The 23,342-nt window shown below is 46.6% G+C and overlaps 1 protein-coding gene across 12 annotated transcripts in view; it reads right to left on the bottom strand.

Moving 5' to 3' along the window:
* The window catches only part of LONRF3 (LON peptidase N-terminal domain and ring finger 3), a 144,943-nt gene that overhangs the window by 38,643 nt on the left and 82,958 nt on the right, over positions 1–23,342 (bottom strand). For 7 of the 12 annotated variants that reach the window (XM_070258178.1, XM_070258174.1, XM_070258173.1 and 4 more), the window contains one exon: positions 28–146. In XM_070258178.1, coding sequence (XP_070114279.1) covers positions 28–39 — 12 coding nt within the window. In that variant the 5' untranslated portion in view covers positions 40–146. Of the gene's footprint in view, positions 1–27; positions 147–2,886; positions 4,396–23,342 lie in introns of those variants that run through there. The other 5 variants (XM_070258172.1, XM_001487884.5, XM_005614457.4 and 2 more) reach the window with 3 other exon arrangements.

Here is a 23,342-nt window from a genome sequence, read left to right as displayed (position 1 = left end):
TTCTCATCCCTCCCATTTCACACTCACCTTAAAACCCATTGGGCGGAGCTTACATGCTATTTCCGCATCGTGCAGTGCATCCTCATGAGACTCCAAGGTGAAGTAAATTTGAGACCGGTTGCTATAAAGCAAGTGGTCATTTGGAGCTGCCAAAATGAGAAAAAAACAACCTCATTAATGGCCCTCAGCACAACCACGTGATAAGTCCTGCATGAGGACGGATCTTAAGCAAATGGCAAGTTATCAAGGACTTTTCTCCTAGGGATCCAAAGGGTTAGGCTCAATTTCCAGCCCTAATATTGCCCTCTGGGTCTGAGCTTCCTCAACTGTAAAGACGTAATTTTTGCTCCTCTCTCAAGCTGTTCCCTAGAGGGCTGCAGTGTCAGTGGGGCACTAGTGACTTTGACACAGAGGAAACCTTTGGCACCTTACTCCATGGCTGTGCATGGCTAGCAACTGGCAGCCTGGTTTCTGAGTGTGGCATATCACCCACAAAGAAACAGGCCAGGGAGCTGGGAGAGGGAGGTGGCCAGCTACTACCCGCATTCTGACCACCAGGAAGACAAGTCCAAATTAGGTTTCTGGGGACATTAGCAACATCTCTGTCTACAAAGTCCAACACCTATGAAGTTTCTCTGAAGAAGCTGGGAATGCATTTGCAAAGCTCCATCCTCTAATTACAGATGGGCAAACCTGAGTCAACCTGAACAAAGCTTCTGGGAATAAAGTGAGGTTGGCTCTCACCAACACTTTGAGTTACTAAATGCCAGGGCTGGCCAGGCCTTTAGAGATCATCTAGCTCAACCAAACCATTCTTCAGATGAGGAAAATCAAGCCCAGAGAGGGCAAGGCATCTGCTTAAAGTCACACAGCTGGCTGGTCAGACTCACTGCTAACTGGTCAGACTTTGAATCTTTGAAGCTGAGGTGGGGACATGTTCCCTTTTCTGAAGGGTGTACAGTACTCAGAATAATAGAGAGGAGACACTGGGCGTCTTCCAGTACAAAGACACTCTCTGTTGGGGAGGCCCCCTTGCTCTTAAAAGGGTGAAGTGGTCTTGACATTTTCACTTTGACTGCTCTGAGGGCATTAACAAAGGAAGAACCCCCAGGGAAAAGTGGTGGCAGCAACAAAGGGGGAGAAGGAGGGGGAAAGGGCTTTCCTGGCCCCTGGGGGATGGCTGGAAGGGATGGAACCTCCCTTGGAGAGCTGGGCTTGAGTGGCCTCCATCTGTCTCCTTCATATTGCCCTGCTCTTCCCCAGGGACTGGGCTCCAGCTTCCCCTGCGGGAACAGGCTTTGTCCGTTTTTTCCCAGCAGTGTGCCCATGGCTTGCTTGGGTGCCCACTACTTGCTCTTAAGACATTAGCAAAGAGTTTACAGTCTTCTCTGTCCCTTCTTTTCTGCAGCACGCGCCAGCCCGGCGGCAGCTCACAGTGTGCCTTGCCTAGACACAGGATGTGCGTGTGGGGTGGGGGAGTCCCCCTCGCCCTCAGGTGCCAATCTCGCCCAGTCGGCCCTCGTCCCTCCCCCTCCCCCGTTACCTGTTGCAAACTCGGGTGGGGATTCAACACGTGGAGACTGCAGCCTACCCCATTCTCCCCCCATCCGAGTCGGGCTCAAGGCCCCCTCAGATCCCAGAGCCCTGTCATCCCAGCCCCGCCGCCGCCGCCTCAGCACGCTTCCCCAGACACGGCGCCCCGCCGCCCGGGCTCCTGGCTGCCGGCCCGAGCTGGGCAGTGCTGGCCCGCGGCTCGGCGGCCACGTCTTGGGTCCAGACGTGGGGAGTCGGAGGGAGCCGCTCCCTGAGGGAACTCGGGCGCCCTAGTCCGGCCGCAGGCGTGGGGCTGCCCACGTTGGCCTTGAAGCCGAAAAGCCCACCCATCCCTCCTCCGGCAGCACGGGAAAGTGGAACAGAGGCGTGCCCCCTCCGTAGCCAGCCCACACACCCCGGGGATCCCCGGGCAGATGCCTGACCCGGCCACCCGCTGGGCTCGCGGGGTGGGGGTTCCAGGCAAGGGCGCAGGCTGCGGGCGGGGCGGGGCGGGGCGGCATCGGTTTCAGCTGAGGATCGTGTGATAGGAAGCGGTGACAATGAGTCACAGGGCAGCGGGGCGCGAGCCCTCCCCCCTCCCCCCCGCACCCGCTCGCGGGATGGTTTCCGAGGCGAGCGTGGCCCACTTCGGTTACCTCAGCCGTTACACAATCCCGCCCGCCCGCCCGCGCGGAGGAGGGGCCGCCCGGCCCGGGCCGCTCGCGGCCCTTATGCAACCAGTGCTCTCCTGACCTAATTCCTCGCCGGACCCACCCCGCCGGGAGCCGCGGCCCCGGAAGGGACAACTCCCAGCCGCGACAGCGGCCCCGGGCAGGGCGAGAGCGGCGGATGCAGGCGCCGACCGAACATCTCGGGCTGGCAAGAGCCGGGAGGACCGGGCGCGAGCGTGGGAAGGGTGCGAAGTTCCTCTCCTGGCAGGGAAGGTGCGGGCAGGTGTAAGAAGGGCCCAGGCGCGCCGAGGGAGAGAGAGAAGGAGAGACAGAGAAACTGAGACGGTGACACTGAGCAAGACACGGTGACAAGGATGTGAAGAGGCAGAGAAAAAGAGAGACAGAGAAACAGAGTGACACAAAGACAAACAGAGACTCAGAAACGCAGAAGCAAACAGGAGACACAGAAAAAGACAAAGAACAACAGACAGAAAGAGACACAGAGAAAGAGAGAGAAAGCGGTAGAGACAGGCAAAGTCAGACCGAACTCCAGAAATCCTCCTCCCTCACTCCGGCCACGGTCCATCCCACGGTCCCCCGCGCCCTCCTCTGCCCTGGTGCATCCCCGGCTCCCCGCCCGGTCCATCCCCCGCCGCCCCGGCCGGCAGCGCGGTGGGCTCACCTAGCCTGACCGCCTCGTTGTACTTGAGCAGCGCCGCCTCCACCTGGCGCTCGCGGTACAGCCGGTTGCCCTCGTGCCGGAGTTGCGACGCCCGTGCAGGGCCCGGGAACAACTTGCCAAGGAGGCCGCTAAGCACCACGTTGACCCGCAGCGGCGGCGGCGCCTGCTGCCCAGCCCGCCTGGCCCCGCGCGCCCGCCCGGTGGCCACCATCAACGCGGAGAGCTTGACCCCGCACAGCGCACAGCGCCGGTCAGCTGCCCGCCCGCGTTCCAAGCACAGTTTACAAAATGTGTGGCCACACGACAAGGATACGGGGTCTGAGAGAAAGCCATGGCACTTCCGGCACTTGAAGCCATCCCACACCTCGGTGGCCTCGGCGGCAGTTGCCGCTCCTGCCTCTTCAGCCGCCACCGCGCAGCTCGCCGCGTTGCTCCCGTCCGGGGGCGCCGGCGCCCGCGCCTCGCCTTGCGGGACGTTCTCGGCCAGGCAGCGCACCAGCTGCTCCAGCTGCTCGGCCACCAGCTGCTGCCGCTCCGAGAGTTGTCTATACACCTCGAGGGCTTCCCGGAGGCGCCCCCCAGACGCCAGGGCGTCGGCCTGTGTGAGCAGGACTTTGCACTCCGGCGTCGAGGCCCTCGGAGGCTGCCCTTGCTCTGGCTCCTGAGTCGGTAGAAGTGCGGGGCCTTCTGTAGCCGCCTCCGGGTGGGGGCCCGTGTCTACGCGGGCCGCTGATGCCGCCGGCTCCGCCAGCTCTAAGTTGCTGCCGAGCTCGGCGGGCAAGCTCAGCATCTGTCCAGCCTGAAATGAATCCATAGGGAGAGGGACACGCGCGGAGAAAAGGCGTCTAGGGGCTGGGGACCCGGAGCAAGGAGCGGCGGCTGGAGGGAATAGGGGCTACCACGGCCGCCGCACTGCCACGCACCGGTCCCTGCCGCGCCTCCGCCAGCTCCATGCCGGCCACCCCGCGCCGCCTAATAACTGTCTTGTCTCAGCAAAGTGTTATATAAAACGGCACCACGTGACGCGCCGCCACGCCGCTCATTGGCCGGCAGCGGGGAAATTGTTACAAAACCAGACAGTTTTGTAACAGTGTTGCGCTTGCTTCTTTTGGCTTCGCATTTCTTGGCTTCTTTTTGAGGTTGTTTGTGTTTACACTCTGCCTTATTTCCCCCTCGCAATGTGGTTCCTCTCCAGAAGAGGGAGAGGGAAAAAAAACCCCAAAGTCTTCTCTCAGGCTTCTCCGTCTCCAAAGTCTACCCCATCCCACCTCCAAACCCACCAGCAAACAGGTCGCCTCTGCCAGCCGCTCGCCAGCGGCTCCTTCCCCCAACTCGTCACTGGAGAGGCCGGCACCTCGAGGCGCGCTGTCCTCCAGGTCTTTGGGGACGCCGACAGCTCGCTCTGGGAGCCCTGCCCCGGATCCTCACCCTCCGGGTCCCTGACCACCTTGCCCGGGGAGTCCCTCAAAGATCATAAGCGCTGTTATCCGAGAGCGCTTGGTCTTCTGTGCTGGGAGCGACTCGGAGCAGCGGGACCCGCGGGCGCAGAAGTTGGGCGGCGCTCGCTAAGCGGTGAGGGACGCGCCGAGAAGATGCGCTCGCCGGCTGGGGCCCGGGGGAGACGGCCTCCGCGCCGCGCTTCCTCTCCTCTCTCTCCCCCAACTCTGGAACCTGCGCTGGGGTGGGCGGCGGGCGCCCCGCTAGAGACGCACTCGGTCCTGGGAGCCACCAGCCGGATGGGCGCGGCCGCGAGAACTCGGCCAGCTGGGGTCACTAGGTAGTCTGGGGGCGTGGGAGAACGGGAGGTGGAAGACGGGGATCGCGAGCGCTACTCCGGAGAAAGTCCGTGAATCCTGGCGCACTCCAGGGGCCGAGCTACTCCAGGTTCCCCGCTCCAGAGCGCTGAGTTCTTACGCGGGAGGGGTTGGGCTGCGCACTAGCGCACGGTGCTTGGCTCACAATGACTAGGGGGACTCGAAGGTGCCCCGCTTATTCCCAGATGGCCAGTGTAAACCGCCCACATTCTGTCTCCCTCCCAACCCCACACTTCAGACGGCAGCCACCTGCGCAAAAAAGCAGCAGACAGGCTTAGAGACCTAAGGGAATAACGTACTTCCCCCACCGTCACCATGCTCCGAGTGGGCAGGCAGGGTCTGGGCTTGCCTCTAGCTCGGCCTCCAGAATCTGCGGACTCGGGGCAGTGTCTGGAGCAGTGCCGGGGCACAGCGCCCCCCCAGGGGCCTGATGACCTATAGTTGGCTCCGGCTGTGGCCACTTCTTAACTGAGTGACCTTGGGCAAGTGACCTAAACTCTGGGAGCCGTCGTTTTGGCTTCTGGACAAATGTCAGGGATGATCTTAGTTGGGATCAAGTCATGTTTCAGATCTGGGGACCACAGGTTCCACTCTGGCTCTGTGTCTCTTTAGGTCGTTAATTGCCCCCTTGAGTCAACACAAGGGTCCCAGAAAATAGGTACTGGGCAGTGATCCCTACAGCCTCCCTCTGGTGAGGCAGAACAGGGGAAGAGGGTCAGATAGGGGAAAGAGAGCAGGAAAAGAAACAGGAACTGAGACTGTAGCCAGGAAGGCAGAAGGCACACATAGGAAAACTTGGCTTGCAGCCCTGGTTTTGTCATGACTTGCTGTGAGACCCTGGGCAAGTGCTCCGGCCAGGTCTTAGTTTCTCCTGATCTCCAAGGTTCCCTCCAGCCCTAACCTTGAGTGGTTTCTATCCTAAGACCAGATTTCATGATACCCACTCAACTACTTAAGTACAAAGGACTAGTCCAGATGCTGTGGGTGTTGGCTTGGACAAGGAGGTAAGGTCAGCAGTAGCAGTGGAGGGCAGGGGTAGCTGCACAGCTGTCCTCTTCTTCAGGGTCAGGCCTGAGCCAGATTTTGAAGATAGAGAAGTCAGGGGACTGGCCAAGCAGTGGAGGAGGTGGTTATGCCAGGCAGTTGGACAGAAACTGGGGCTCCTGCTGACTTGCTGTCTAAAGGGAGCTCCTTTCACCCTTCAGTTTCCCCTGCTATTGAACGGGGTCTGTCTTAGTCGCTTCAGGCTACTATAACAAAATGCCATAGAGTGGGTGGCTTATAAACAACAGAGTTTTATTTCTCACAGGGAAATTTATTTCTAGAGGTTGGGAAGTCCAAGGTTAAAGTCCTGGCAGATTCAGTATCTGGTTCATAGATGGCTGCCTTTTTGCTATACCCTCACAAGGCAGAAAAGGGAAGGGAGCTCTCCGGGGTCTTTTCTTATAAGGGGACTAATCCCATTAATGAGGGAGCCCTCATGACCTAAGCACCTTCCGAAGGCCCCACCTCCTAATACCATCACATTGGGGATTAGGTTCCAACACATGAGTTTTGAGGGTACACATTCGGTCTACAGCAGGATCCCCAGCATTAATTATCTGCCTGCCCCTTCTGGCACCGGTCTGTGGGGCAGGGAAAGAGATTTATATGAAAGGACCAGGAGATGGATAATGATTAAAAAACCTCTTAATTCAAAAGTCTTATTCCCTTGACAAGTTTTAAAAATAAATGTCGTGTACCCAAAATTGTCTTCCAGATGCAGATCTTGGATGTGCCTTGCTCCCTGGACCACTTTGACAAGTAAGCATTTCCTGGGTTGGTTTCCCTCCCTTGCCTGTCAGGGATGGATGGAGAAGGCCAACTCAGGCAGCAGGTTTCAGTCCTGCAGGCATGGAATGGAGATACTCTCATCAGGTAGCCCCTCCGGAGGCTGACCTTGGTCAGGAATGTCAATAGCTGCCAGGGCCATCAAGGCAAGGTGGGCTGGTGCAAAGGCGGCACCATCTACTCACTGTCTGGACTGCCTGTAGGATAACACCAAATGGGTTTCTACTGAATACAGGAAAACATTACCATAATACAAAGGCCGTAGATGATGTTTAAAATGTGTTTGTTAAGAAATAGTAGGGGCCGGCCCCATAGCTGAGTGGTTAAGTTCGTGTGCTCTGCTTCAGTGGCCCGGGATTTCACTGGTTCAGATCCTCGGCACAGACATGGCACCGCTCGTCAGACGATGCTGAGGTGGCGTCCCACATAGCACAACCAGAGGCACTCACAACTAGAATATACAACTATGTACTGGGGGGCTTTGGAGAGAAGAAGAAGACGAAGAAGAAGAAGATTGGCAACAGTTGTTAGCTCAGAGCCAATCTTTAAAAAAAAAGTTCTCCTCTCCCCTCCTTCTAGGGAGCTCCAGTTAGAGCAGAGGGGAGAAAGTTTTGAGTAGGAGATTTCTGATTGGTCCACAAATGTATATCAACGTAATGTTTGTTTAATTTAAATAAAGAAGGAAAGAAAACCACTGTGGTAATGTTTTCCTGTATTTGATAGAAACCCATTTGGTGTTATCCTACAGGCAGTCCAGACAGTGAGTAGATGGTGCCGCCTTTGCACCAGCGCACCCTGCATCACCCTGGCAGCTATTGACATTCCTGACCAAGGTCAGCCTCCGGAGGGGCTACCTGATGAGAGTATCTCCATTCCATGCCTGCAGGACTGAAACCTGCTGCCTGAGTTGGCCGCCTCCATCCATCCCTGACAGGCAAGGGAGGGAAACCACTTGGCCACCCACGGGGTGGCCAGGGAAAGGAGATAGACAACACTTTTTCAGATGCAAATATTCCCTTTGGAGGGACGGGTTCTTCCAACCTGCATTTATTTTGCTAGGCTCCCCAAGTGGCTAAGGTTAACCAGGAAACAGCAAGAGGGGAGTTGCCCCTCCTTTCCAGCTGACTACAGCAAGTTTTCCAAGTGGCCTCTGAGAGACCTCTCAGGGGCTCGGAGGAGAGAGCAGGCAGGTCTCAACTCTAGCTTCCTTTAACCAGGGCAGCCTTGCATCCACCTGTTTCATGTGGTGCCCTGTGTCACTTAATGTCTTGTGTCTTTCATCTCTTCCTCAGAGGACGGTATCTGAACAGATCTTACTGAACATGACAGTGGACATTTTATACATTTGGGAGAGTGCTGAGGGACAAGAGGAAATCCAGCTGGAATGGCATACCTGGAGTGCCCCGGGTCATTCACAGAGGAGAGAGTGGGCACACAGGGCTGACAGTCTTATACAACCTCCCCGTCACACACACATGCACACAGGCTATGCATGAAAGCTTGGCCAAAGAACTTACTTGCTCTTTACTTGAGTCTCTCATTTTATAAACTGGGTGTGACCTATCAATTATGCAGTCCTTACAGGGAAAACAAAGGCATCGTGGACATTAATGGCATTAACATGAAAAAGGTTGCCCCTTGCTACCGACTCTAGCCAAAACCCAGAGCTAAAAGAACCTTTACAGATCAGCCCTGGTTTCACAAATGAGGGAATTGAGAGCAAGAGAAAACAAGTGACTTGCTGCAGGTCACAATGGGAGTTTGTGATCCAGCCAGGATTGGAAGCTAGGGCTCCTGTCTCTTTGTTTAAAGTTCTTTCCATGTGATCAGAAAGCTTCCAAAGGACACAGAACATCTCCCTAAATAAGAAATTATTTCAGATTTCTGAATTACAAGATTTGCAATTCAACAAATATTTATTGAACATATACTATGTGCTAACGGAGCTGGCATTTGTGGGGCAATAATAGAAAGGTATGACACAGTTCTTATCCTCCAGTAACTAACTAGGAAACAAGAGGCGAAGATTTGAAACAGTTAAGTAAAAATAACAAGGAGTATGTGAGAAGTGCCAAGAATGGGGGAACAGTGAGTCCAAGGGAAAGCTCAAAGGAGACAGACTGCAATGCTTCCCATCTCGCAGAGAAGGCGCCTTTAAGCTCGGTTGGAGAAGATTTAAACAGAAAAGTGCAAGACCAGCCTGCTGCTCAACTCAAGGGGTTCCCTTCACACTGGGGGCCATGTGGCCAGGAGAAAGGAGGTGAAATCCAAGCAATCTGGGCTGGTCAAAGCCCAGGAATTTGTATTTTTCAAGGTTACCCACGTAATTAGGATGCTCAGCCAGGTTTGGGGTTCACCCGTGTAGAGGATAATGCAGAACAGATTGGATAAGTACACCCTCATCCTTCTTCCCTAGTTCCCCCTCAGTTTCTCTGGGGGCTGGCATCAATAATTCTTGTCTATATTTTACTGAAGGGATAAATGAGGGTCCAGAGACTTTCAATGACGTGTTCAAGGTCATTCAGCAAGTATGGAGACTCTGGTTTCCTGCCAACCAGTAGAAACAGAAAGATCACAAAATACTATCCCAAGGAAGATTTTGCTTCATTTCTTTGCAAGACAAGTCAGACCCGCTTGGTTAGCCAGAGAGTTCATTGCCCAGAATACAAAAAGGAGCAAGTCTCTGGAGCTGCCAGGTGTGTGGGACAGAGCCCAGGGCGAGGTTAGTTGCTGGGAGCTCGGAGTTCTAACTTTGCTGTGTGACTCAGCCCAAGCCACTTCCCCTCTCTCTTTGTGTGTCCTTCACCTATTAATAACAATGCCCAACGTCACTGTTTGGATTAGCTACCAGTGATGGCAAATGCACAGTGCAGTTAGTCCCGATGTGATTCCTGGGAACAGAAGGGATCCACAGCCATTTGCCGACTTGTGAGTAAAATATGTGCTGGCTGCCTTCGGAGTAGAGGTATTTTCTTTCCGGGAGAAGAGTGAGCCTGAGGTCTGAGGCTGGCCCCTGCCCTCTTCAAGGCACTGACCAATGGGGAGGCTCTAGAGAGCCTGGCAGAGAGCAATGAATATACAAAACATAAAATTTACCATTTGAACCATTTTTAGGTGTATGGCTTAGTGGTATCAAGTACATTCACATTATTATGCAACCATTACCACCATCCATCTCCAGAACTTTTTTCATCTTGCAAAACCAAGACTCTGTACACTCTGTACCCATTAAACAACAACTCCCCATTCCCTTCTCCCTCCAGCCACTGGCAACCACCGTTCTACTTTCTGTCCCTATGAATTTGACAACTCCAGGTACCTCAAATAAGTGGAATCATACAGTATTTGTCTTTTTGTGACTGGCTTATTTCACTTAGTATAATGTCCTCAGTGTCCATCCATGCTGTAGCATGTGCCAGAATTTCCTTCCTTTTAAAGGCTGAACAATATTCCCTTGTGTGTGTGTGTGTGTATACACATATATAGTTTATCCATTCATCCAACAATAGACAATTGGGTTGCTTCCACATTTTGGCTATTGTACATAATACTGCTATAAACATGAGTATATAAAGATCTCTTCCAGACACTGCTTTCACTACTTTTGGCTATATAGCCAGGGGTGGGATTGCTGGACTATATGGTCATTCTATTTTCAATTTTTTTGAGGAACTGCCATACTTTTTTCCACAGCAGCTGCACTATTTTACATTTCTACCAGCAATGCATAATGGTTCCAGTTTCTCCACATCCTCATCAAGACTTGTTTTCTATTTATAATGGCCATCCTAATGGGTGTGAGGTGACATCTAATTGTGGTTTTGATTTGCATTTCCCTAATGATTAGTGATGTTGAGAACCTTTTCATGTGTGTCTTGGCCATCTGTATATCTTCTTTTGGAGAAATGTCTGTTCAGTCCTCTCCCCACTTTTAAATTGGGTTTTTTGTTATTGTTGAGTTTTAAGAGTTCTCTGTCTATTCTGGATATGAACCCCTTATCAGATATATGATGTGCAAATATTTTCTCCCATTCTGCGGGCTGCTTTTCACTCTGCTGATAATATCCTTATCTGAAGACTTTGGCAGAACTGGGAGATGGTTAGAATCAGGGTTTGGATCTTGAACTCAAGGTATCTGGATTCAAAATCTGGCTGTTGGATGTTGGGCAAGCTACTTAGTTTCTTTGAGCCTGCCTTAGTTTTTCCATCTGAAAAATGGAGATGATGCTTATAATAGCACTTAGCTTAAAAGATTGCTATGATGATGAGTAAATGAAATCATACATCTAAAATCTTACCACAGAACCTAGCCCAGGTTAAACGCTCAATAAGTGGTAGCCTTTATTAGTATTGGGCTTAAGAAGGAACCAGAATGATGTAACTGAAATGTAAGATTCGTTATTATCAAATGGGTGAGTAGGCCAACAAGATTAAATAACCAACCTGAACACAGTAATGTTACATAATACTTAACACTCGTCTAGCAATCATCATTCATTCAACAGGCTCAGCTGGAAACATAAAGATGAGTAAGACATAGTCCTGCAGAACTGAGTGGGAGAAACCAACAAGGGAATAGGCAGTTTCAATCAGAGTGATGAGTGCTAAGAAGACAGGGATAGGGTTCTGCGGGGTAGGGGTCGGGGGCACAGACAAGGAGCAGTTCAGACTGGGGGAGGGCTTCTCAGGTGGGTAATATGGACACAGAATTCTGAAGGATTACAGGGTTGGAGTGCTGGAAGGGGATGACTGTTTTAGGTAGAGAAAAAAGCTACTCACTGGGGAACAGCTACTAGTTTATCATGGCTGGAGCCTAGAATTTAAGAGAGGAGCAGTGTGAGATGGGCTTGGAGAGGCAGGCAGATGCCAGACCATGAAGGCCTTGCAGGCCAGGGTAAGGAGTTGAGATTTTATCATGAGGGTTTGTTGCTAGTGCTGTCTAGTCGATTCTGACTCAAAGTGACCCTGAGTATAGCAGGGTGTAAACCCACCCAGTTCTTTTGGCCATCCTCTCACATCCCGGTGCCAGATCAGCCAATGCTCTGCTGCTATTCATGGGGTTTTCATGGCCAATTTATTCAGAAGGGTGGCCAGGTCCTTCTCCCTAGTCTGTCTTAGTCTAAAAGCTCCCCTGAAACCTGTCCACCATGGGTGACCATGCTGGTATTGGAAATAGTGGTGACAGAGCTTTCTGCATCCAAGCAACATGCAGCCACCACAGTATGACAACTGAAAGATGGGTGGTGTGGTTCCCCAACTGGGAAACGAACCCAGCCATGGCAGTGAGAGCACCAAATCTTAACCACTAGACCACCAGGACTGGTTATCGTGAGGATAAGAAGCTACTGAAGGGTTCTAAGCAGATTCGCGATGTGACCAGCTTTGCCTTTTAGAAAGATCTCTTTGGCTGCAATGTGGAGAGTGGAGTGAAAACGATGCAGCCTGGGGGAGACCAAGTAGAAAGATGAAGTAAAGAAATAAGAGTGAGAATAGAAAGAAGAGGAGATTCAAGATACATTTAGGATAAAATGGAGCAGATATGGGAACTGATTGGATGACCTCAGTTGACTCTTTGGGGATAACTCAGGTATTAGCATCGTTCTTTTACTGGAGATGAGCAACGGAGACTCAAGAAGGTTAAATGATTTGTATAAGGTCCCAGAGCCGAAAAGAATCTGATCAGGACTCTGGCTTTCCACCTTGATATCTCCTGTTCACTCTTCTAGAATGTGCTGTTAGGTGAGTTTCTAGATCTTATGTGCAAATCCCCTTTAAGGAACTCAAGTCCTGTTTCCCCATCGACTTCTCTGTAGCATATAATCATTTTAGAAGTACTTTATCTGAGTTTTTAATTGGTTGTCAATGTACTATGGCTTCACACCCTTGAGCTTCAAGACATTCTTTTCCTTCCATTCTACTTAGTGTTCAATGAGTAGCCTGGAAGCAAACCCTTTCATCCTAAGAAGGCTCAAATGAAAAGTCCAGGGCTGGGAAAGCATGAGCCCAAGTCCTAGGCTTGACCACTAACCAGCTATGGGATAGAACAAGTCACTTTCTTTCTAAAAGCTCCTATCTGAAACCCAGGGAAATAGAACAAAGGAATGCATACTCACTCAGATTCACTAACTTTATGAATCTCTTCTAAAATATGTATACTTTCAAACTGTGAGTGACCACTCTTTCATTAATCTGTTTGGTAAATTGGGTTTCTGACCCCATAATACACTCCTAGGTGTTTGAGATTTTCCCTGAAACTCTACTGTCTGTTCACCAGGGAATATGTCCTTGCTCTGTAATTGCTGAGTTCGGTGTTATCATACTTAAACTGTCAACCAAGATGCGTGGGTATGTTTGGTTTTTTCTCAGACACTTGTACTGCTAAGATTCTTTTTTGGGGGGGTGAGTGCAATTCTCTGAGTTATAAAACCAGCAGGGAGAGGAAAAATGAATGAAGAAGAAAGTAAATTTACAGTTTACGAAAAACCCACTACCTAATATGCCCATCCTGAGGAATCAATGAGATGATGAAGAAGTGGCTCTGTGAATGGCAAAGCCCTGCACAAGTGGAGGGTGATATGGCAATATTATTCTTGCTTCAAACCCAACAAGCTAGATGAGCCTGTGACTGAAAATGGACCTGTGGCAGTGCCAACTCACCCAGGACCAAGGCCCGGCAGGGCTGCAGTTCTTGCTCAACAGGAAGGATGGAGTCCTGACATTCCACCCCGCCCCTGGGGGCTGGGCCCCAGGTCAAAAGCCTGGGATGTCGGAGGCAAGGTCAAGTCCTGAAAGACCGCAGTCCTGATGGCCCCCAGCCCCTCCCATGGCTTCCAGGAGCAGCAGGAGCGCTGGGCTTGCAGTCCTATAGGGAGATGGCACCCTGTGTGGGTGCTTCTCTTCAGTGAGCACCCACAGCCCAGTCTGGCTGTGACATGGCAGACCAGGAGGCCAGTAACAGGCCAGGCCAGGGGCAGGGTCTTACCTAGGGGGGTGCAATCCCTCATCATACACAGCATCACAGCACCACAAGCATCACACCCAGCCACAAGAGCAGAAACCTCATGGGAGCCATGGAGAGGATCCAAAGAGAGAAAGGAAGAGGGGATGAGAAGGCCCTTTGGAGACAGTCAAGCCCTAGGCAGGCAGAGGAGAAGCACCATTGATGGTGATAGTGATTACAAAGTTCCTGTGATTCTATCAACAGACGTTCATCAAATGCCCACCTTGTGCAAAGACATCAGGGGTGTTACAAACTGGAAGAAGGTCTGGACACTCCCCCTCAAAGGCCTGTTCTTTTGTAGGGGAGCTAGACAAAGTCCACACATATCACTGTAATTCAGGAGAGCCTATGGGGTTGGAGGATGGGGTGAGGGAGCAGATAGAGAAAAGGCGGCTTCTGGGAGGCTGTGAGTTTTGAGCCAGGCTGTAAAGGAAAGCTTTGGATTGGTTTCCCAGGGGTGCTCTCTGTCCTGCCCAGCATTAACTGGGAACCTCTTCAAGTTGTGGCCTTCGGTCCTTCTCCCTGTCCCACCCTGACCCTGATGGCACGTCTGCAAAGGGAAAGGACTTGGCCACTTCTGTTGACTGACAGAGGGAGTGGGGTGGGGAAAGAGACCGCCTTTCCCTAAGGAAATCTGTCATTGTTGTCCAACTGTCTTCCCCTCTAGACCATGAACTAGAGCAAGCCACGAGTCTTGTGTGAATCCCCAGCCCCTAGTGCAACTCCCAGCATATAGTAGGTGCTTGATACATGCTCAGTGAATGAATGAATGGCTAGGGTCTGGAATATTTGTGCTTTAACTTCAAGTGGACAACCCAGCTTTTCATGACCTGGGAAGACACTTGTTTTCCTATAAAAAACTGTCTGCCTGGGAGCATTTGATTTTGCAGTAGGCAAAGGAGCTGCCTTATTAGTCATCCTCCTCACCATAGGACTTCCACCAAATTCCTCAGGTCTGCCCTCTGGCAGGGCAACATCCTCCTCCTTTCTCCACCCCAAGACTCAGGCTTTTCTTATAGCCAAGGACCCTCTGAGGCCTTGTGTGCATTTTAACAGATACCCTGTGAGACACTGTCCTGCCTTTCCTGCCCCACCCAGTCAGGGGATGCTGCCTACCTTTTGAAACCCAAGTTCTCCCTCCCCTCGGAGACTTGCCTGAGAAAAGCCCACACACGATGACCCCTCCTGACTCTCTTGGCTGCACAGTTGAGTGAGTCATTCATTATATTACAGGTAAACATGCTTGAGTCATAGAGATGTTTCAAGTGCAGCTTTTTCTCCCAAATAGATGGTAAGCCACTTGTTGCCAGACATGGTAGCACCTGCTCCTCTGTCCCCAGGAATGTCTCCCAAAAGGCATTGCACATAGGTGTGCAATAAATACTTGCCGATTGAGGGGAAGGCGGAGAACTGATCTCGACCTTTCGGGGATCCTCAAGTCACAGACATTTGCTTTGTCTATGACTCGTTAATTGACCTTCTGCTATCAAGTTGCCCCAGAAGCTGGACAGACAAGAAGTAATCCTGTCTCAACTTTGGGAGATCAGGAAATCTTGGTTATAGTCCTGACTCTGCCACTAACTAGCATGAACTTTGGCAAGCCAGTTAGCTGCTTTTGGCCTCAGTTTCCCCAGTTAAAAAATAGGGAGACTGCTATTTCTGGCTAAGATGGAGTAATAGGATTTGTATTTACCCTCCTGCATGAAATAACAAGACAGATGATATGAAGCAAAGTTGTCAAGACACTGGATATTGGACAACAAAAGACAGTGACCCCAGAGAGATGGAAAACAAATAAGATGAGCCCTATGAATGCCCCAGCTTATTTTTTAACAGCTTTATTGAGACATAATTCACATACCATACAATTCACCAATTTAAAGTGTACAATTCAATGGTTTTTAGTATATTTACAGATATGTGCAACCATCACGTTTTAAAACATTTTCATCACCTCGAAAAGAAATCCCATACCCTTTAGCTATCTATTCCTCATTCCCTCCAGCCCTAAGCAACTACTAATCTACCTTCTGTCTGGGAATTTCCCTATTCTGGACATCTCAAATAAACGGAACCATATAATATGTGGTCTTTTGAAACTGGCTTCTTTCACTCAGTATAATGTTTTCAAGATTCATCTATGTCGTAGTATGTATCAGTAGGCACTTCATTCCTTTTTATGGCCAAATAATGTTCCATTGTATGGATATAGCACATTTTATCTATACATTCATCAGCTGATGGAGATTTTAGTTGTTTTCACCTTTTGGTTATTTTGAATAATGCTGCTATGTAAAGTTTTTTTGTGGACATATATTCTCTTTTCTCTTGGGTATATATCTTGAAACAGAATTGCTGCATCCTACTGTAACTCTATGTTTACACTTTTCAGGAACTACCAAACGTTTTTCCAAAGTGGCTGCATCATTTTACATGCTCACTAACCATGTACAAGGGTTCTGATTTCTTCACATCCTCGTCGATACTTGTTATTATCTGATTTTTTTATTATAGCCATCCTAATGGGTATGAAGTGGTATGAAGCTCATTGTGGTTTTGACTTGCATTTCCCTGATAATGTTGAGCAACTTTTCATGTGTTTATTGGCCATTTGTATATCTTCCCTGGGAAAATATCTTTTCATATCCTTTGCCCCATTTTTTAATTGGGTTATTTACGTTTTTATGATTAAGTTGTAAGAATTCTTTATACAGTGTAGATTACAACTCCCTTATCAGATTAATGATTTGTAAATATTTTCTCACATTTTGTGGGTTGTCTTCGCACTTCCTTGAGTGTCCTTTGAAGTACAAAAGTTTTTCATTTTGATGAGGTCTAATTTATCTTTTTCTTTTGTTGCTCATCCTTTTGGTGTAATAAATAAGAATCCCTTGCCAAATTTGAGGTCATGAAGATTTAGCCTTGTTTTCTTACAGCTTTAGCTGATATATTTAGGTTTTTGATGCATTTTGAGTTGACTTTTGTATATGGTGTGGGGCATGGTCCAACTTCATTCTTTTACATGTGGCTATCCAGTTGTCTCAGCACTATTTTTCGAAAAGACTGTTCTTTCACCATTGAATGATCTTGGCACTCTTGTCGAAAATCAGTTGACCACAGACACAGTGTTTTATTTCTGGAGACTCAATTTTATTCCATTGATTTATATGTCTATCCTTATACGAGTACCACAGTGTCCTGATTATCACTGCTTTGTAGTGAATTTTAAAATTGGGAAGTGTGAATCTTCCCCCTTTGTTCTTCCTTTTCAAGATTGTTTTGGCTATTCTGGGTCAGTTGCATTTCCATATGGATTTTAGAATCAGCTTGCCAATTTCTAAAGAGGAGCCAGCTGAGATTCTTATACAGATTGCATTAAATCCATAGATCAATTTGGGAAGTATTGCCATCTTAACAATATTAACTCTTTCATCCATGAGCATGAGCAAGGGATGTGTTAACATTTATTTATATCATTAATTTCTTTCAACAGTGTCTTGTAGTTTTCAGAGTATAAGTTTTGCATTCCTTTTCTTCACTTTATTCCTAAGTATTTTATTCTTTTTTTATACTATTGTAAGTGGAATTGTTTTCTTAATCTTTTTTTTGGATTGTTTATTGTAAGTATATAGATACAGTCTTGTGTTGCTTAATGATGGGGATACAGTCTGAGAAATGTGTCATCAGGTGATGCTGTCATTGTGCGAACATCATAGAGTGTACTTACACAAACCTAGATGGTATAGCCTACTACACACCTAGGCTGTATGGTATACCTATTGCTCCTAGGCTACAAACCTGTATAGTGTGTCACTGTGCTGAATACTGTAGGCAATTGTAACACCATGGTAAGTATTTGTGTATCTAAATCATATCTAAACATAGAAAAAGTACAGTAAAAATACAGTATGAAAGATAAAAATGGGGGCTGGCCCGGTGGCTCAGCAGTTAAGTGCATACGTTCTGCTCTGGCGGCCCGGGGTTCTCCAGTTTGGATCCCGGGTGTGGACATGGCACTGCTGGGCAAGCCACGCTGTAGTAGGCAGCCCACATATAAAGTAGAGGAAGATGGGCACAAATGTTAGCTCAGGGCCAGTTCTCCTCGGCAAAAAGAGGAGGATTGGCAGCAGTTAGCTCAGGGCTAATCTTCCTAAAAAAAAAAAAAAAAGATAAAATATGGTACACCTGAATAGGACGCTTACCAGGAAAGGAGGTTGCAGGACTGAAAGTTGCGCTGGGTGACTCTGTGAGTGGTGAGTCGATGTGAAGGCCTAGGACATGCCTGTACACTGCTGTAGACTCTATAAACACTTAGGCTGCACTCAATTTATAAAAAATATCTTTCTTTCTTCAATAATAAATTAACCTTAGCTTACTGTAACGTTTTTACTTTATAAATTTTAAGTTTTTTACTTTCACTCTTTTGTAATAACATTTACCTTAAAATACACATTGTACAGCTGTAAAAAAATATTTTCTTTCTTTATATTCTTATTCTGTAAGTTTTTTTCTATTTTTAAAAGTTTTTATTTTTTCTCACTTTTCAAAGTTTTTAATTAAAAACTAAGACACATATACACACATTTGTCTCGTCCTACACAGGGCCAGGATCATCAATATCACTATCTTCCACCTCCACATCTTGTCCCCCCGGAAGGTTTTCAGGGGCAATAACACATGGAGCTGTCATCTCCTATGATTACAATGCCTTATTCTCAAATATCTCCTGAAGGACCTGCCTGTGGCTGTTCTTGAGGAGGTGTCACTCTTTTCAGAAATATGTCCATGATGGTTTGCTTGGTTTGTTTTTTCCCTCACAGATTTGCTTATAAACAGATAACCCACCATGAACATTCCTCTCTATTAATGAAAACCTTTCAGTGTTGGGGTCTATATTTTCAAGCTTTTTAAGGAGTTTGTTGAGGTCTGCAAAAGCTTCAGCTAAACCCTTCACTGTGAATTTTCTTGGAGGTTCTTCTTTTTCTTCTCCTGCAGTTTCCTTTTCTCCTGCCTCTTCTACGTCTCTGCGTTCCTGTTCCAGTTCCAACAACTCCTCATGAGTCAGTTCCTCAGGAACCACCTTTAGGAGCTCCTCAATGTCTTCCTCATCCACACCCAGGGTAAAGTTGTTTGCCATCTCAACCACAGCCTTGCTGATTTTTGCAACCTCCTCATCCTTGGCAAATCCTTTGAAGTCATGGACAAACCTCTTCAGTGTCTTCTTCCAGATGCCACTCATACACTCCTTGATGACATCATCCTAAGCCCAAGCATAGTTCTTGATGCAGTCACAGATATTGTAATCTGTCCAGAATTCCATCAAAGTCTTCTCAGTGTCCTCCTCAGGTGCAGCAATAGCCTGGGCAAAGGTCCTCCTCAGGTAGTAGGCCTTAAAAGCTGCTATAACTCCTTGATCTACTGGTTGGATCAGAGAGGTGGTGTTTGGAGGGAGAAACATCACTTTGAAATTGGGATGAAGATCACCAATAAAAGGAAGATGTCTGGGAGCATTATCAATAAGCAAAATCTTGAAAGGTATGTTATTCTCCAAACAGTTCTCCACTTTGCTGGCATAGCAAATCAGGACGGCATCTTGGAAGAGGAGCTGAGGTCATCCATGACTTCTTATTGCTCCTGTAGTACACTGACAGTGTGTGTTTACTGATATGCCTGAAGGCCCTGGGGTTCTCACTGTGCCAGATCACAAAGGGTTTCAATTTGTAGCCTGAAACATTGCCACAAGCAAGATTGTTATCCCATCCTTAAAAGCCTTGAAACCTGGCACTGACTTATGGATGAAAGTCCTTCCAGGCATCTGTTTCCAGAATAGGGAGGGTTCATTCATTTTGAATATTTGCTCTGGCAAGTAGTTTTTCTCCACAATCAGCTTATCTAGTTTCCAAAACTTCTTCAGCTGCCTTCACATCAGCACTCAGAGATTCACTACTCACTTTCACAATATGTAATGAATAACAATTCTTGAATGGTCTAAACCATCCGAGCTAGCAGCAAATTCAACATCATAGTTGGGTCCAGCTTTTTCTTTCAACATTGCAAACAAACTTTTTGCTTTGGCTGTGACCGTCATGGTGCTGAGGGGGATAGACTTCTGTGCCTGGTCTTCAATTCAGGTCATTAGAAGTTTCTCCATGTCTGATATAGCCCCTTCTCGAATTTTTGTTAGTCTTGTTGCCTTCAATGAAGCAGATTCTTTAACAGCTTTCACCACTTTTTTCTTATTCTTCAAGATTGTAGCTATGGTGGAATGGAACATGCCTGACTGGTGAGCAATAACCATCACTTATTTTCCACCTTCGTAGTCGTCACTTTTAATTTCGTTTCCAGGTCAATCACTCAACATAGCCTCTTACTGACAATATTAGCAATGGATTTTGTACACTTAGGGGCCATAATGAACAAAACAACATGAGATTAAATCAAGCACAAGATAAAATGATGCAATCAAGAAACACGGTCAACACGAGATGTATGAGGTTGCTGCACTGTTAACATGGCATACTATTTTACAGTAAACTTGTTTTTTATAAGTAGAAAGAGTACACTCAAATAATGATAAAAAGTATAGCATAATAAATACATAAACCAATAGCAGTTGTTTATTATTATCAAGTATTGTACATAATTATATGTGCTATACTTTTATACGACTGGTAGCACACTAGGTTTACACCATCACCACAAACACGTGAGTAATGCATTGTGCTATGACATTATGATGACAACAATGTCACTAGGCAATAGGAATTTTTCAGCTCCATTATAATCTTATGGGATCACTATTGTATATGCAGTTAATCATTGACCAAAAGATTGTTGTGTGTCACATGACTGTATACAATTGATTATTGTATATTGATCTTGTATCCTGCAACCTTGCTGAACTTTTTTATTAGGTATCATAGTTGGTTTGGTTTTTTGTGGATTCCTTATGATTTTCTACATATAAGATCATGTCATCTGCACATAGAGAGAATTTTACTTTTTCCTTTCCAATCTGGATGGCTTTTATTTCTTCTTCTTGCCTAATTGCCTTGGACAGAACTCCAGTAAAATGTTTAGCTGCAGAAATTCTTGTTTTGTTCCTAATCTTAGGGGTAAAGTGTCTACTCTTTCACCATTAAGTTAACTGATAGAATTTTCATTGATGTTAGCTGTGCGTTTTTTTGTAGATGTGCTTTGTCAAACTGAGGAAGTTCTCTTTTATTGCTAGTTTGTTGAGTGTTTTTATCATGAAAGAGTGCTGGATTTTGTCAAATACTTTTTTGCATCTACTGGGATGATCACGTGATTTTTTAAAACTCAATTGCTATGATGTATTACCTTAATTAATTTTCAGATGTTAAACCAACTGTAGAATCCTAGGATAAATCCCACTTTTCAAGCCAGCCCTGATTGCCTAGTGGTTAAAGTTCAGCACTCATCACTTCAGCGGCTTGGGTTCACTTCCTGGTCATGGAACCACACCACCCATTTGTCAGATGCCATGCTATGGCAATGGCTCACACAGAAGAACTAGAACAACTTATAACCGGGATATACAACAATGTACTGAGGGTTTGGGAAGGAAAAAAAAAAAAGAGGAAGATTGGCAACAGATGTTAGTGCAGGGTGAATCTTTTCCTGCAAAAAATTAATTAAAAAAAATTTTTTTAAATCCCACTTGTCATGGTGCATAATTCTTTTTATAAGTTGTTGGATTCAGGTTGCTAGTCTTTCGTTGAGGATTTTTGCACCCATATTCATAAGAGATAATGATCTGTAGTTTTCTTTTCTTGTGATGTCTTTGGTTTTGGTATCAGGGTAATATTGGCATCACAGAATTAACAGGGAAGTGCTCCACCCTCTTCTATTTTTGGAAGAGTTAGTACTAGTTCTTTAATTATTTGTTAGAATTCAGTGGTTAACCGTCTGGGCCTGGGGTATTCTTTGTGGGCAGTTTTTAAAAAAAATTACTAATTCAGTCTCTTCACTTGTTACAGGTCTATTCAGATTGGTTTTTTTTCTTCTTTAGTCAGTTTCAGTAGTTTGTGTCTCTCTAGGAATTTCTCCATTTCATCTATCTAATTTATTCACAGAATTCCTTTATACTCCTTTTTATTTCTGTAAGGTCAGTAGTAATATTCCTCTTTCATTTCTGATTCTAGAAATTTGAGTCTTCTCTCTTTTTATCTTGGTCAATCTAACTAAAGGTTTGTCAATTTTGTTGATCTTTTCAAAGAACCAGCTTTCGGTTTCATAGATTTTCTCTATTGTTTTTCTATTGTCTATTCCATTAGTCTCCACTCTGATCTTGACTATTTCCTTCTGTCTTGCTTTAGGTTTAGTTTGCCCTCCTCTTTCCAGTGTCTTAAGGAGGAAGATATGGCCCAGTTTATTGCCTTCAAAAAGCTTCCAGGATAGGACATGGAGAAGAGGAGCTGAGGCAGAGCCTGGCAGATTCCCTGAATTGAGGACACTGATCTGAGAGTTCAGAGAACCAAGCCAGGTAGAGTTTATATATTTTGTCCTGTTTTTTGATGTTTCAAGTAAGAGGGCAAATCTAGTCCCTGTTACTTGGTTAGAAGTAGAAATTGCGCACAGTGTTATAAAGGAAAAAGCTTTATTTAAATCCCAGAATGGCCTCTCCAAAAAGAAAGAAGAGAAGCATTTGTGGTATTGAGCAACAGAGACAAGACTGCTGCAATCAAGCGGTTGAAGCCATCAAATATACAAGGTTCTAAGTTATAAGAGTAAAATGTAGTGTTCTTCTCTCCTCATTGAGATATAGTATACTCATACATAAGACTTTTCCTTTAGATTTAGAAAGTCACTGATGCAGGTTAATGTTGTAAAATTGAGAATTTTATTTTATCCTGTAGTTGGGAGGAACAGAAAAGGATGGAGAATATAGTCTGTTCTTCACTCTCTTTAGGTTTTTTGTTTTTTAGAAGCCCAGAGGAATTTTATCAGCAGTGATATCAATCCAAAGTTCATCGCCCAAAAAGTGGTATCTACTGACATTTGACTTTTATCCTACCTTCTACATATACAACCACGCATTGCTTAATGACAGGGATATGCTCTGAGAAATGCATCATTAGGCGATTTTGCTGTTGTGTGAACATCAGAGTGTACTTATGCAAACCTACGTGGTATTGCCTACTACACACCTAGGCTAGATGGTACTAATCTTATGGGACCACCATTGTATATGCAGCCCATCATTGACCAAAATGTCGTTATGTGGTGCACAACTGTATATTTGCCAGCATTTGTTCAAGTTAAAAATAAAAGTTTCTTTTAAATGAATAAGCTTGAGTACAGACAGATTTCTTTTTAAGTAAACAACACTGAGTGAAATCTTTCCTTAAAGTATTTGTCTTTGTTTTGGCTCACCTTACCTTATTTGAAAGCCATCATTGGATAAGCCTATTTTGAGTCCCTTTATTGGTATCTGATATAAATCAAAATGCCAAGTGAAAACAATTTTTGTATATACTACATCGTGTTCACCACCAAGAGTCTAGTTTCCAATACACCTGAAATTTATAATACTATAAACCAATGTTATCTAAATAATAAAATAAATAAATAATACAAAAACAATTTTTATAAAGAGAGAGATGTACACCTGACATCTGGAACCTTTCTACTAAACATGTGGTCCAAGTATCAACAGCATCTGCCACGCCTGAAAGCTTTGTAGAAATGAAGAATCTTAGGTCCTCCCTGGACCTTCACAATCACATTTTAACAAGGCTCCCAGGTAATTCTTACGCACATTAAAATTTTAGATGCATACTGCTCTAGAA

The sequence above is a fragment of the Equus caballus genome, chromosome X, assembly GCF_041296265.1.
Source record: "Equus caballus isolate H_3958 breed thoroughbred chromosome X, TB-T2T, whole genome shotgun sequence".
NCBI lineage: Eukaryota > Metazoa > Chordata > Mammalia > Perissodactyla > Equidae > Equus > Equus caballus.
This window is presented reverse-complemented; position numbering and strand designations above follow the sequence as displayed.